The following is a 15,544-nucleotide window of genomic DNA, read 5'->3' as shown; positions in this document are numbered from 1 at the left end:
GACTGGAAACTATTAATAATTGTTCAAGGGTTTTTTTGTTTGTTTGTTTGTTCTTGTTTTAAAAAGAAAGAAAAAAGCTAATATTCTGGAAAATGTTGGTCCATTCTAAAACCTTGCTCTTATGGTATAGTATTGCATCGTTGGAACCACTTTCATATAGAAGGAATGACTTGTCTTTGCAGGTTAATAATTAAGAGCCACTTCTTTCCCAGTGACAGTCTAGCCAGACTTACTTTCAGAAAGCATATGTAAACGTTGTGGGTAAAGAAAATATGTATTAGATGTGAAGTAAGTATTTGTCTTTCCTTTATTCTGTTCTCTTCTTTTGAGATAAAAGTATGCATCCTGAAAAATGGACATATGTGTTGTGTTACAAACAGTATCACATCTTCAGAAAAGCCTGCTTTTAAATGCTGTTACTGTGTGAAAATGTAGAAAGGGAAGACATACAGCACATGGAAACAAAATGTAAGCCATTGTGCTACTGAATATGAAGTGCTTCTAATTTATAAAAATTCTTATGGGAAATAAAGTATAATGGTTGAAATGTTATATTTCTTGTAATAATCCTAGATGCTAAACTGTTAATATCTACTATTTGGAGAGGATAAAGACATATGTGATTGCTGTGTGGGATACATACGAGTGGTCTTATGCACTCATGGACTGGCAAGTTCATTACCTGAATACTGGAAATTACCTTTGTAATTTACTGTATTCTCACTCTAACGTCAGGTACATGGAACAGAGCTGAGGTCCCCGGATGCATACCACTTTAGGAATGTTGATCCACAAAAAAACAACAACATTGCAGTGCATTTTCAGAGGCAACGTGTTGAGAGCTGCCGTGCAACTTACAGATGGATCAGAGAAACCCAGTAATCCATCCTATTAAGCATATTCTCTGGCTAAAAGCACACAAAAGACTGGCACAGCAGCAAGCCCTCCTAGAGATAACAAGTTTGACAATATTCTAAAAGCATGAAGAATTTATATTAAGAATAAAGGTCAGTTTTATATATTTAAGCTTTAAAAATAATAAAACAAAGGGAAAAATTTTGAATAGGCTATATGAAAATAAGATTGCTGGCATGCTGGGGAATAAAAAGAATTGAAAGAAAGAGATTTGAGCTTCTAACCCAACCATGGATAAATGAAGCTTGTGCTTCTTTAAAAGCAAAACATTCTTATAAAGATTACCCCTCCTCGCAACCAAGCATGTCCTTAATGAGATCAAGGAGTCAAACCTCAGAACTGGATAAGGTACCTCTCTGATCAAAGCCACTGTATCACGTTTGTTTGTAAAGCTAACCTTGGTTGTATGTCACAATGATAAAGTTAAGGAGACCTTACTGTAATTATGTTCTTTCCTTTAGAGAACCTATTTTAGATTTCTTAAACATGTTTTGTATTCACTTTAGGTAACACAAACTTATGAGAAAAAAAAAAAATCACAATTTATGTACTTCCAGAGCCTCAGTGTTCATCTTGGAAGAATAATAGCGCTTAAGTCTGCCTTAGGTCTTGAGAACAATCTGGAGTCTTCCTGGTCCCAAGATTTTTTTGTTTTGTTTTGTACCATCTTTACCTAACACCATCTTGTATGCCTGAGAAGACAGGTAAAAATAAAGAAATATAACACAGCAAGTTGTAAAGATACTTAAACAAAAAATCCCATCCCTCCAGAGCAATGACAAACTTACAGAAACCTTAGCCAGGATCATTTATGGTGATATATAGATGTACTGTGTTCAGTGATGCAGTACCTGAAATATTGTAACTTATTTTTAAAAGATCAAATAATATTTTAAAAGTGTTATTGTTTGCATGAACACTTAAAATAAATGCAGTACATGTTTGGCACTTCTAGTTCACATTTGGCATCCCTACAAATTCTGAAAAGATTCCAGATGTTTTTTCAGGTTTGAGTTGAGAGGGTAACGTGTTTGTTCACACTGAAAGCAAGCAAAATAATGCAACTTCACCCTGTTTGTCTGCTGACTAGTAATATCTTTTCTGGCTTGAGCGAGCTAGATGTCTTTGATGCTAAAGTGATTCATCATAGGAATGGATTTTGAATTGCTATTTATGGTGAAGCCATCTTGTCTAACCCAGGACTATTCAGTACTGTCAGGGAATGGTAAAGTTCTAATGAATTGAAAGAAAAATAAACTTTTTTTCCTCATAGTACTCTCATGTCATGCTAGAAGGTCTTCCTTCTGAATATTGTTTGACTGACAATATTTTTCTTTGGCCTATGTTTGAAACATGCTGATATTTCTTCTCCCAGTTAAGGGAGATGGTAGGGAAAAAAAGTGATTTAAGAGCCTGTTATCTGGCAGATGTTTAATCTTTTGAGATTTATTGAGACAATTCACAATGTTAGAAAATAATGCTTTAATTGTTACGTCACACAAAAATCCACACCTGCAAGTACAGACAGGCCTAGTTCTTACACTGAATACCTTGGGAATATTTCTTTTGTACAGAAGAATGGCTAAATAGAAATGTATCTGTGATTCTATCAGGTGTGCGTGGGGGGGTGTGTGTGAGAATATGTGCTGTGTGTTGCTGTTATTGTTTTGCTAGTTTTCCTTCTTCCTTATACATTAGAACTTAACATGAGAATCTTTCTGATTCAGATGTGAAGGTTTTGGGAATGTTCCATGTGCCCACAGAATTTGTGAAGGAGTAACTGTTGTATTATGCTGATGGAAGTTGTTTACTTCTGAATGGCAGTACTGTACTGGCACAGTTGTATGTATCTCACTGTGCATGAGTTATGGCTTTCCAGTATTTACACTGGGATTCACGTTATCACCTGCTTTCTCAGCTGATGAAATGGCTTGGTACCTACCAGCAGTGCATACTACTAGTGTTTTTTCTTCTCTTCCTCTATTTTCACCTATTTTTCTTCTGGAATGTGCACCTTAAGATGGACTTTGTGTTCCTTGAGAAATTAAGCAGTTATGGTGCCGTATCGTTACCTGCTTAACGAGAGGGCATGAAAAAAGTGAATACTGAAAAACTTGATTGCATGGGTATGACCTACAAAGGGATCTGTTTTAGTTACAATAACTTGTCTCAAAGTAGATTTGACTCACAGGTGAAGGTTCTCTTTTTGTGAGCTTGAGTTATGTTTGAGCCTGGTCAGGAGCTGAGGGTAAACTCAGGGCTGTGCTGTGCTGAACAGATCTGCTGTGGCAATAAAAGTTGACTTCAGAACTGCATGGCTAGCATCCAGCAGTTTTGATGAAGAACTCTCTTATAGCTAGGGCAGGTAACATTGTTCCAAAAGAAAGAAAGTCTAATGCGATTCTGTGAATAACCCATTCACAGAGAAAACAGATAAAGAGAGCTTGAGGACACACAGGTCTTTATTTTGTTAAATATATGATTTTTATGCAGGTCTTTGAGGAGTTGGCAACATAGCCAAACACCTGCTGCAATGTTTAATTAAAATAGTTCAACTGAATGCAAAGCATTTCTTCTGACCTTTATTGAAAAGCAAAAGGATTATTAGAGTTTGTGTTGTTCTAGAAGAAAATACATCACCTTCTAGTCTTTACAGGAAAAATGAAGGTGATGAGCTTCCAATAAGAAAATTGTTAATTTCTTCCTACAGAATAGCATTGTTTTAGATTATAGATAATTGAAATGCATACAATAAAACTGATTGGATTTCATTAAAGTTGCATTGGTATAGAGACTAATTAATCTGCAGTTTATTTTGCGATATATTGCAATACCATTATTTTTCTCTAGTGACTCTTGGCTGTGACATTTTGTTCATTATTTAGCATTGCATGACTCACCTTTTGGTCCAGATTTAAAAAATGTGCTGTGTCCTGTTAAATTTGCTCACAGGCTTCAAGTACATAGGTCACTTTGTAAATGATGCCTCCTATTTGTTTCTGTGGAAGCTACAACAGATGCAAAAAAACACACAAACACTATTTGATAGAGAAAATTCTCAGCTATAAAACACTATTTTCTCAACACAGTCACCACCATTAGCTGTGCATATATGCCAGCAATGAACAAGAGCCTACATGCTGCACACATCAGAATCTGCACCAGCAGAGATGACCCACTGTCATCCATGCTGAAATGCACCACACCTCACTGTGCTCACATCCACTGGTTGATCACCATGAATGTTCAGCAAGCATCAGTCAGTGTCAATGGGTGCCATTTTTTCTACATGGAGGAATTTAGTTCCACCTATTTGCTTCATCCACACTTCCATGTCAGACTGCCCTTCTGTTGCTCAGCAACAAAATGTAATGGAATATTGATGGGAAGGTTCATCTTCTGCCATATCACCAACATCCATCCACCTCTGACAGCTTGGGCCAACATAATAAAATAAAAGGTATTACTTTTAGAGCAGATCTCATTGAGGAAGGCATGCTACTTACAATAGATGAATGCATAAAATGTGAATGCATAACTGTGTGTTATTTTTAAATTACTAATATTTCATTGAAAATGTGCATCTGGTGTAGTAAAATACTGTTTAACTTAAACTGTATTTGTTCAGACATATGGTCTGATTTTGGCAACTCCTGTGTGGAGCCAGGTGTTGGACTTGATCCTTATGAGACCCTTCCAACTCAGGATATTCTATGGTCAATGGTTCTGTAGTTTCTAACTCTGTGTTGTGTGGTGATCTCTCTCTCTTTTTTTTTTTTTTTTTTTTTTTTAGAAGAAATAATGTTCTTGTGAAACATCTTTGAAAACACGCTTAGAGTTGTATGCACAGCTAGAGATAGCTGTGGGAGAGATGAAAAGTCAACTTTAAAATGAGATTCATCTAGTCAGATAACTTACAATTAAAGGTAAAAGCTTGGGTGTGTATCATCTCTGCAGAACAGCTGGCTGAGACCTCTCTTTTTGTGCTATATACTGTCAAGGCAGTAAACAAAACTGTCAATGTTTAAAATAATTTAAATTCAAATGTCAATTTTCCTAGCATAAATTGAATAAAAATGTCAAATTGAAGAGTCTGTTGATTGTCTCAGACTCAAATATGTCAAAATGTACACACATGAACTGACAGAGCTGTCCAAAACTCAGTTGGCAGATACCTGTCCACTTTGGCTTGAACTAAGGCAAATGAGGTTTGAAGCAGGAACAAACTGTTCTCATGAACTGTGATGCCTATAGTAGGTGACAATCAGGAGCACTGAACTGACTTACAGTAATTTCGAACCAAATGGCAGAAGTAATGCTTCATGTCTCCTTATTAATCCCAGGTCATCCAGCTGTGCAATGGATGATGAATTTCAGAGTTCTGCAAAACAGAAATCCTTAGAGTGCATAATTACAATGACTATAATTTACTTGTGTTTTTTTTTTCCATGGAGAAAAATGTGTGGCTTAGAGGTAGAATGAAGTATAAGTTTTGTAGATTAATGGCAAATACCTAACTTTTTTTCCCTTCCTTGATGTGGAACGTGAGGGTATTCTGACAATAAACTATACTTGTCAGAATGGCAGCCTATGCATAATGCTAGCAATCAGCTAAGAGGCGCTACATAAGGCTTAGTATTAATCACCCTGTCAATTTGAATTCTGTGGGCATCCTTCTTTCCACTTTTCACTTAGAGTTTACTTCAGAGCACAATCAAAGCTCTGCTATTCATTACATTCAGCATTAGCTAATTCGGCTTTTGGCAACTCTTATCCCAGTTCCTATTAAACACTTTCCATAAATTGAGATAAGGGTTGTGCCAAAACATTTCGGGATTATCAAATGGTTACACAGAGATTGTTGCATTATCATGCTGCTTTAAAGATTGTTGGGTTACTGCAGAATCAGCCATTAGCAAATACTTGAAAGCTCCAAGACAAATTTACACCTGCAGCATTTTTTCACATCTTTAGAACTGAGTGCAGGAGGAGACAAATGTGAGAAAAGCTGTGTCTTAGAACATTCCTGAAAGGCTCATTTGTGTACTTTGCATTTTTATAAAGTTTTTAGGAAACTTACCTGTTAACTGTTACCTTGGAGGAAATTGTGGAGGACTTTGTACATCTAAATCTTCTCAAAAAGACTAATAAAACCAGATATTGCTTTTGTTCAGTAGTGACCAAATGCAATGGATAGCAGCTGTGGTTGAAACATGAGTAAGAAATAATCTATAAATAAATAGAAAAAAAATGAGGTTTTGGAGTTAATTGAATAGAAAACAATGTGCTGTAAGAGGGGTAAAAATAAAGTCATGATTATGCAATGATTGGATTACTTGTGCTTTCAGCTTCACTAGCCTGTGCACTGCAGAATATAGTTACTTAACAGATTGCCATGGGTGATTTGTGTTGAAAGTTGTGTCTGGCTTAAATTCTTTCTAAGGCTTTCAAAGAACAGCACCATGTTTCAGAAAGTATACTGGGTTGCTTTATTTACTTTCTAGCTGGGCCTTTAGAGCACATTTGTACTGTTTTCTGTAATCCTTGAGGGCAAAAGAGACCCATTATATCAGCTTCTTCACCAAGAGATGTTGTAGATGATGTCTGAAATATCACCTTTTTTCCTAATTCTTTTTTTTTTTTTTTTATTTCCCCTCTTTGCTTTACCCTTTACTTTGGCTGTAACCTGCTGGAAACATGAAGGCATAAAGCCAAGACTGGACTGGAAAGGGCTGTGTGTCAGTCCTGCTGGTGCAACAGGAACAAAACAAATGCTGGTTCGCAGGGTGTAGCTTCGTACTTCTTAAATGATTGAAACATGCCTCAGAGCTGTATGTCATGTCTGGTGTCTTTTTCAGTGTAGATTTCTACCTGTAAGGTTTTCTGCACTAATTAAAACAGGTGGAAAAGTGTAAATGTTTGGTCACTGTGCAAGGCAGCAATCATCTCTAAGAGCAGTTGAGTTTGGTACACATCACGTGATAGCAGCCCTAGGTAAATGCCATATGCATTGTGATTAAGCTGTTGAATATTAAGACCCAGAATCAATAAATTGCTCTATTTTTAATCTTGTACTTTTATGTTTGTAATTGTTTTTCCATACATAAATATATTTACAGATATGCTTAAAATATGAGCTTAAATAGTCCATTAATGAATGTTTGCTTTCATAAGCGTGCTAGTGTAGATTATGTATGCTTGGTCCAGTCCTACTTGCCTAATGTTCTGCTATAAACACAGCTATCAGTTTTTGTCAGGCAGCCTCAGTGGTTCTTTGTGTGTGTGTATGTTCACCATGTCACAAGAAGTGGCACTGTTAGAAGCTGTAATGAGATCAGATAGGAGACTTCAGCAGGAATGGCACTGCTGCCCTGTGTAAGCTTTTGTCCAGCAGCATCTTTCTTCACTGCAGGCTGAAACTCTCCCTTCAGGACATGAAAGAACACATCAGGGGCAAGCATGTGAGCGTTCCCTCTCCTGACTGTGTTCCAGATGAGAGCAGAAGTGGATGTTGCAGTGTCAGAGCTAGGGTGGCAAGAGGTGTGAAGGCTGAGGCCGGGTGACTACAGTTTGTTCTTGGGCTCTTCCCTGAGTTTTGGCAGCTAGGAGGAAGCTTGTTCTCATGACAGTGTAGGAGAGATGGGTTATACCTGTTCAGGAATAAAAAGGAGATGTGTGCAAATCAGGACAGGGGTTGGGTTGTAAATGTGTGTATATGTATGTCTGTGGAGGGGAAGACAGCCTCAAACTGTGTGAAGAAGCCTTGAAATGGGACCGGCATGAAATAAATAAAACAAAACTTGGAAGGTGATAGCAAAAGGGTTTTTGTTTTGTTTTTCCTAAGTCAGATTCTATTTACATTTCATGAAAATTCCATAATGTGTATGACACGAGGTTTTAAAAGTATTAGAAGAGAGGCCTTTCCTCAGGTCCTTTGACTGTGATGATTCTGCCCAACAGAGCTTCTAGTGAAGCCTGTTCAGGCTAAGAGTGGGAAGAAAAGTTTGCTCAAGCTTTCTCTTTATGTATATTGCAGAAATATGTTCTCATAAATTTATCTTATTGCTTTTAAAGGCAGTTTAATTTAATAGAGCTTCCTGTACTTCATGGAAATTTTTCTTAGCCTGTATTGCTCCATTGACAGAATTATTTTTCCCTTCCCCATTTTTCCTACTCTCAGAAGGATACAAGTCCCTAAAGAAGATAAGTTTATCCTTTGGTCTGTTCTTTGTCTTTGATCTTGGTTTAGTTTAATGTCAGAATACGGTGATCCAGAATGCTGGCAAAGACTGTGATGATTTCCCTGAGTTTGGCTGTGACAATAACATGATCCTGCAGTGATACTTCATTTTACTTTTGTGAAGGCATTTTCCTTCACCAGTGGAGAACTGAGGTTGAAAGTATTGTGTTGGTTCTCACGTAGAATGTCATATCTACATACAGTGAGTAGTCAGTTTTGTTTCTTACTACATACTGGCTGTAGATTGGACAGTGTTCAGATTCTCATTATAACTGATTAATTATTAAATTCTAAAAAAAAGAAAGAAGAGGATTTTGCTACAAAAAGTTATTAAAGTATTTCCAAGCTGACTGTGTTGACTAACCAGCCATGCAGCTACTGCTTTTGTTCTGTTTTTCCTTTTATTTTATTTTTATTTCTTCCAGTTGAGTAGATTTTGACAGGAATTGCTGCAGTCAGACCACTATAGAAATCAAATCAGCTCTTCAAAATTCCATGAATTTAACCTTAATTTGCATTTTCTGTTTTAGAAGAGAGAAGGTTGGGGACACATTGCTGCAAAACACAGCTGCTGCTTCTCCTCTTGTCAGTAGCTGTGCAGAGCAGAATAGTTCCTCCAGCTCTGGAAGCACCTGGCACAAGACCACAGAGAGTTTGATGGCACCGAGTTGTCCAAGAGGGAGAGACTCGTTGCTGTTTCTCTCTGTGCCCATTTGGCAGACTGCAGAATGGAGGGGGTGGGGCAGACTTAGCTGCTGGCATCAGGAGCTTACAGCTTGTGTTAATGTTATCCTTGGTTTTGCTCATAGTGAAATAGTCCTCTTGAAATTGTTATGAGGGGCATGTTCTTGGAAGCAGCATTGGTTTCTGATGGCTGCAGTGAGAAATAGTAGTTGGCTTTGTAACCTGGGTTAAAAAGATGCCAAAATCAGCTCTGTGAAGAGATTCTAACATTGGATGGATACATTTACACTAATTGTGTAACAACTTGGGATAAAATAGTGTTTTCTTCCTATAATACATTCATTCCAGTGTTAATGTAACATTATGCTACGAAGGATAATTTTGCTGTCTGTTCTGGAGATTTATTCTACTCACGTAAGGCATTTTTTCTTTAAAAGCAGATGGCTCCTTTTCCTGATCTGATTTACAGGAATTATAGTACGACAGCATTAAGAAATCAGTACAAAATAGGAATGATAAAATGAATGCAACTACTCATCTCCCTACTTTTTCTTCAGTTTCTCTTGAAGAATGACTTGCATTTCCTCAGTTGGATGGCAGTTCCAAAATGCAATATAAGCTGCTAATAAAATTAGATACATTTTCTTTTCAAGAGGTTGTATGGGTCCAGTGACCAACATTCATCTTTTCTGTCAGTTACCTTCCCAATTTTATTAATATTACTCTACTTTGTAAGTAAGAAAAGCAGGACGCATTTTGGCAATCTATATGTTTCTTAAAGATGTTACCAAGCAACAGCTGTTGCTGTCTACTAAGTCCTTCAAATTAGGTGACATCACAGCCTTACATATTAAGGCATCCCAATTGGTTCTGAGCAGTTTGTAGCTAATAGAGCCTTGTCCATCTAATCCAGTCATCTGCAGGGCATAAGGCAGGCAAAAATGATGACTATTCCCCATTTGTATTACTACTATCTAGCACTCTCTGGCTTGAAGGCTTTCTGAATGGAAAGCTTTGCTTTTGTGTTTGGGGCTGTGTCTGTCTGTTTAAAGGCTATTGGTTGTGCTAGAATGGAAATTCTGTTTTCTGGAAGAGTGTCAAAGGCAATCTTCACTATAAGTGGAAAACAGGTATATACCGGAATAAAACAAACACATCAAAAAAAGCTTTGGGGTACTGCTTTACTGGGCCTTGTTCAGTACATGCCACAGTAATGCTCCTCACATGCTGAAGTAGTTAAAAACACATTTGCTCTCCTATTAAAGAAAAAAAATTTTTAGGGTTAGCTGCAGCATTTTTGTTGGGACACCATTATGCTGAGTGGGAAAAGAAAACTTCTATGCAAGTAGAATATTTTACTGTTGACATGGCATTTTAAAATGTATGGTATTACACACTGCATTACACAGCAGACACTTAAAATGCTTCATTAACCTCCTAATCTGTGTTCAGGTTCTCACTGATGATGCATTACTGTCCTGCGTATGTAAATGTATTATATACACACGTATATAAATCATTGTGTGCTGTAATTCAGTTTCTGTGCCCCAGTAAAATGTTTAAAGAGCTACCTGTTTTACTGGAATAACAAATACAAAATTAAATTAGAAACTTAGAGATCACTGTGAAAGTAGGATTTCTATGAAAATAAACTAAACAATATATGTTCATGTTCGAATTATGAATCAGTGTAAATAGAGAAAATACAGAGTAGCTGAGGCTAACCATGGTTATAGTATGTTATCTGTTATCTGTGTACTTGTCACAGTAAATGTTTTTACATGTATTATTAGCACTTCAAAAATATGCTTCAAACTCTATAGAATATTTTTTTTTCTCTTTTTTCAGCACTTGCTACTAGCAATAAAGTTTGTCATGGCATTTGTAATTCCTGATAAACCAAGAGAGATCCAGATAAAGCTGGCCAAATTGGAATTTGAATCTCTAGAGGCTCTCAAACAACAGGTAAGAGCAACTGACACATATAGCAGTGAAAGCTTTGGTGGCCTGAAGGAAAGATAAATTGAGGAGATTCTGTTTTAGTTTTAGGTGAATAAATACATAAATTCTGGGTTGCTGAGATTCCTTAAATGCTGTATTAAGCATATCCTTTGTGTGCTCCAGCTGCTGCTGTGTAACCTCTATTTGTGTAGAACTGAATGTCTGCTATAGCTGCTTGTGACAAAATGATCTCTTAGTTAGGAACAAACTAACAAACTAAGTCTGAAAAATATGTGCTGTTTTCTCTAGTTATAAAAACCCAATTCTCACGTGATGGTCAAAGAACATCACTATTGAGGTCAGCAATGTCTTCTATAATCAGCCGTAACAAATAAAATTCAGATTACAGTTGAATCTAATCCTTGATAATTTTCTTTTGCCTTTTTCTAATACTTTGGTGTGAAGTTTCCAGGAGCTAGTCATGGATCTCCTGTGCTTTTTAGATGATATTAAAAAGAGCAGGGCTACAATTCAGTTTCAGTTGTTCCTTCTCTGATTGCATTTTGTAAGCAGGCAAAACTAGGTCATCCACAGGAACCTTAAGCTCAAGCGAAGACAGTCACCTTTGATTATGACATTGCAACTGGAATATATACTGAGTCTCTTTCAACACGAGTATATATGTCAGCAGTCAGGACTTAATCCAAATTTCAGTAAGAACCAGAAGCCTGGCAGTTCTCATCTATTACTTTTAGTCTTCTTGCAGTATTTGGGAAGAATATTGGCTGGTTTTTAGGTGCCCTAGTTGGTGCTTTAATCACACAAAAATGTCAATAAACAGAATTAACTGTTTAAAACAACAGATATAGAAGTCTGGGGCAAAAGTGTTATGGTATCACATTGCAGAGAAACTGGTTTATATACTGTTGTGGAAGTGTGCAACACTCTTAATGCTGTCTAGACACGCATATCATTGTGTTTTACCATGTGAGCTTTGCATTAAAAGTGATCTTTGTTGTTGTTGGGTTTTTTTTTCCAAAGCTTTTGGACTACCACTGTCTTGGGATATATCTATTAGAAGGATGCTAACAGTATCAGGCTGTAAATCTCTAAGATGCCAAAATAGATTATTAAGCTCCATGTATAATGTTTGGAGAGAGAAGCTAATACAGCTGCTTGGAACTGTTCTATTGATTATGTTTGGGATCCTTAACTTCAGGCAGGGTGAGCACTTTCACGTTTTCATTAATGCTAAGATAATTGCTTTCCAACCTGGTTAGTTGAACTGTAACTATTCAGTGTTCAAATCCATATGAAGACTAAGTACCTCCTTGAAAGGGATTTCAGGGAGTGTGGTGTTCCAGCTCATTGATAGAGACGAATGATAATCATTAAAGCTTGTTAAAAACTGTATGATGAAAAATGCTTTAATTCAAAACAAGATCAACAACAAAACACCAACATTTTATATTGGAATAAGAGCATTACAGTTCTGAAGTTCTCAAACTTCAGGCAAGAAAGGTTTTTAGGAAGTTCTGAAATGCCTTTCTTAAACATTTCTTTATGCAGTTTATGTTGAGGCTGTTGAGTAGTTTGTAATAATTTGATTTATTTTGAGAACACTTTTTAATACTCTTAGTATGTGTGGTCAGTGTCAGACAAAATCCTTGCAACTTTTTGATCCTAATTGGGGAATGTTCTCCATCTAGGGACTTTGTTTCAGATTTTCCAGTTATCCTTCAGGCTGGTTATACGCTAACTCTTTTTTAGGGGAGAAAAGGGTGAAAGATAATAAATGCAATGTGAGCTCTTTAACAGTGGATTCAGAAAAATATGGTATGTGATTGTTGGAAGAGGAGCAGGAGCAATCCTGATCCCAATCTCTAAAATTGTCTGCTTTTTTGTCACCTGGAAGGAAGCTTGGATGCTGAGCAATGAGAAATAGGCACTGTCAGCTACCATTTTGATCCCTTGTAAGGAAGCACCTAGCTATAAAGCAGAGTTAGGTGCACGAGGCCCTCTCCCTGTGCTTTACAGCACAGTTCTGTTGCATCTATTTCTTGGAAGAGCAGAAGTGTGCTATGTTGTTTGATCTACTTCCTATTTTAAGGAAGAGATCAAGTAAAGGTGTGCTGCAAGCAGCAAGAGAACACTGGGTTCATTCTTGGGTGGTTCAGGAATGACCATGTTTGTAGAGTGTGTCCTAGTTCTGTAAAACTAGCATGAGAACACTGCAGCTAGCATTTTTGGGGCAATGTTCTAGTAACATTGAAAGCTGCATGGATAAGCATTTTGGCTTCTGGACAGGTCAAAGTTTAATGACAATAGACAATGAATAGACAAAAGAGTTCAGTGTACCCAAGCAAACCAAATGAGAATTAAACTGAGGCAAAATGATTGCTCACATCACTTTCATGCTCATTTACTTTCTGAGCATGAAATATGAAAAGAACTTCAAAATAGCAATAGAAAAAAAGGTATTTTTTTCAGGAAAAATAAAGCTTTAAATATTGATGAATAGGATATCTTTTCACAAAATGCAGCTACTACGCAGTGTTAGTTCTGAAAGCTTTCTCATCCTGCATCTTCTGTGGTGGTCATACCACCTGCTCACAACTGCTTAATGTTGTAGCATGTTCTGAATCTCCACAAGCAGTTACTTCATTGCTTTAGGGTGTGTTTGTATGTTGGTAGAGCTCCTTAATGATTTCCAGCAGAAAAACAACATTTCCAAAGCAATGGTAGGCGTGATATACTCTAGGATTTCTCAAGCAGTGTCATCCCTTTCCTGAAAATGAACCTGGCAGTCTCAGTCCCTTTTCCAGGAAATACAAGATCTGGAAAAAGCTGTGACTGATCACAGCATTATCTCTGATGACTAAAGGCTTTTTCAAAACATGATAGTGAATTAACTAGCTTTTCTGTTTGAAAGGGGCAATGAGAGAATGACCAGGAGCCTGCTGTCTCATTGCCTAGGTGCAGTCATATGGAATGCTTTGGCTTTTTCACCCTGCTGTTACAGGTATTCTGGCATGTAAGAGTTACTATTCTCTCTAATAAAAATCACAATTTCAGTGCTTTACCTTTGCAATTCACTGCACTGTGGCAGCTCTGATAACTGCTGAGTGTTCTTGTTGTTGACAGCAGTGGCTAGACCTTGCTGTTTCCCCTGGAAAAGGTTTACAGTAGCACTACTCACATCTTTTCTTGAGGTGAGTACACAAAGTTTGAAAGTGCTGGCCCCTCTGGCCACTGGCCTGTGCTTAAGCATCTCTGAGAACAACTTCCCAAAGAAATACTATTAACTTAGGTGTTCCCCAGTGCACAAGACCCTTATGCTTCCCTGTTGTAACTCTTCAAGAAGCTGTTCTGGTAGGTTTTCCACTTACTAGCATGTCATGTGTCTCAGACTGTGGCTGTGATGGGCCAATAGAGCTGCTTGAACTGCTAGTGAGCCACAGAAATGTCCTCTTTTTCCTGAGAGGAGAAGAATGGGAGCCATTTTTACAGCTTAACATTGGGAGAGTGTGAATTGTGAGCATTAAACATTGTGCTATTTTATGTTGAAAAATGGGAAATGAAGGCAATTTTTGTAAGGCAGCAACAAATCAATGCATTACTGTCTCATTCAGCGTTATAGTTACTGGAATTAGTGGGCTCAGAAAAGGATGATCTGTAGCTTCAGGACTGCCCTCAAAACACCGCTGATCCAAAAAGTAGAAGCTTGCTCTGTGCTTTTTGGCAATGCTGAGCAAACACAAGCAGTCAGTCATGAGGAGAGGTGACTGAAAAGAGTTCATTCAGCTAGTCAAGAGTTTGGATGGCAGCCTGTCAGAAAGCCTGGTGAAGCTTCAGCTAAAATGATGAATTTGATCGATTTAAGTTAAAACAGAATGGGATGAAATGAATCACTTGCTTTATGTTTTTGACCAAAATAACCTATCAAAACCACCCTTAAAAATGGTATTTTTTTGAAGAAATAGTCTAACTTATTCCAGCGAAAATATCTGCTTGCATTCTTTTAAAGGCTCTCCTGGCTTTTGCGACCAGATGTAACTCACAGCTGATGTGAAAATTGAACTATTACTAATAGTTGTTGTTTGCTGGTTTTGTTTTTGCTTTTTAGAGCCCAAACTTGTTAATTCAACTTTGCAAATGCAGTTTTTCCCTAGTGAGTAGTCAGAATGCCTCTCAAAATTTCTTAATGTACTGTTTGCATGTGTTTGGTAGCTGCAGGGATATAATGCAAATATAATGCAAGATTAGTTATATTTTTCATACACAGCTTTTTAAACAACAAAGACTTATACCCTACAGGAGTGCAGACTGTGTTCACGCAATTTTGCCTATGTGTGTGTATATATATATATATATATATATATATTTTTTTTTTTATATATATATATCAACACCTTAATCATAGAATGGCCTGGACCTCAAGATCATCTGGCCTTAACCCCCATGTGTGGGTAAGGTCATCAACCACTAGACCAGGCTGGTCCTTTCTTTGGAAAATGTTTTTAATATCAGTGTGTCAGCAAAAACAGAATAAATGTTGGTCCTTCGAACAGAATAAGACAAAATCAAAAACCCATAATTAATTTGGGACAGGAAGTCTTTGTGTTCCCAGTTATGGCTGTCCAGCTGAAAGTGAGGTTGCACCAAGTCTTCCTAGTTCTGAGCTTTCCTAGCTTCATAGAAGGTGTAATTTTCTTTTCCAACAATTCCTTCGTTTTCTGTGACTGTTGCCAGGGGTGAAACTGT

At 37.2% G+C, this 15,544-nt stretch overlaps 1 protein-coding gene across 1 annotated transcript in view; it reads left to right on the top strand.

The window, feature by feature from the left end:
* The window catches only part of ANO10 (anoctamin 10), a 108,562-nt gene that overhangs the window by 62,750 nt on the left and 30,268 nt on the right, over positions 1-15,544 (top strand). The window contains exon 12 of the mRNA XM_065753198.1: positions 10,688-10,804. Within this exon, the coding sequence (XP_065609270.1) occupies positions 10,688-10,804 (117 nt within the window). The remainder of the gene's footprint in view (positions 1-10,687; positions 10,805-15,544) is intronic.

Source organism: Cyrtonyx montezumae, unplaced genomic scaffold (genome assembly GCF_038088225.1).
Source record: "Cyrtonyx montezumae isolate F1298 unplaced genomic scaffold, pur_monq_1.0 scaffold_8, whole genome shotgun sequence".
Taxonomy (NCBI): domain Eukaryota; kingdom Metazoa; phylum Chordata; class Aves; order Galliformes; family Odontophoridae; genus Cyrtonyx; species Cyrtonyx montezumae.
Note: the sequence above shows the minus strand (reverse complement) of the source record. Positions and strands in the feature narration are given on the sequence as shown.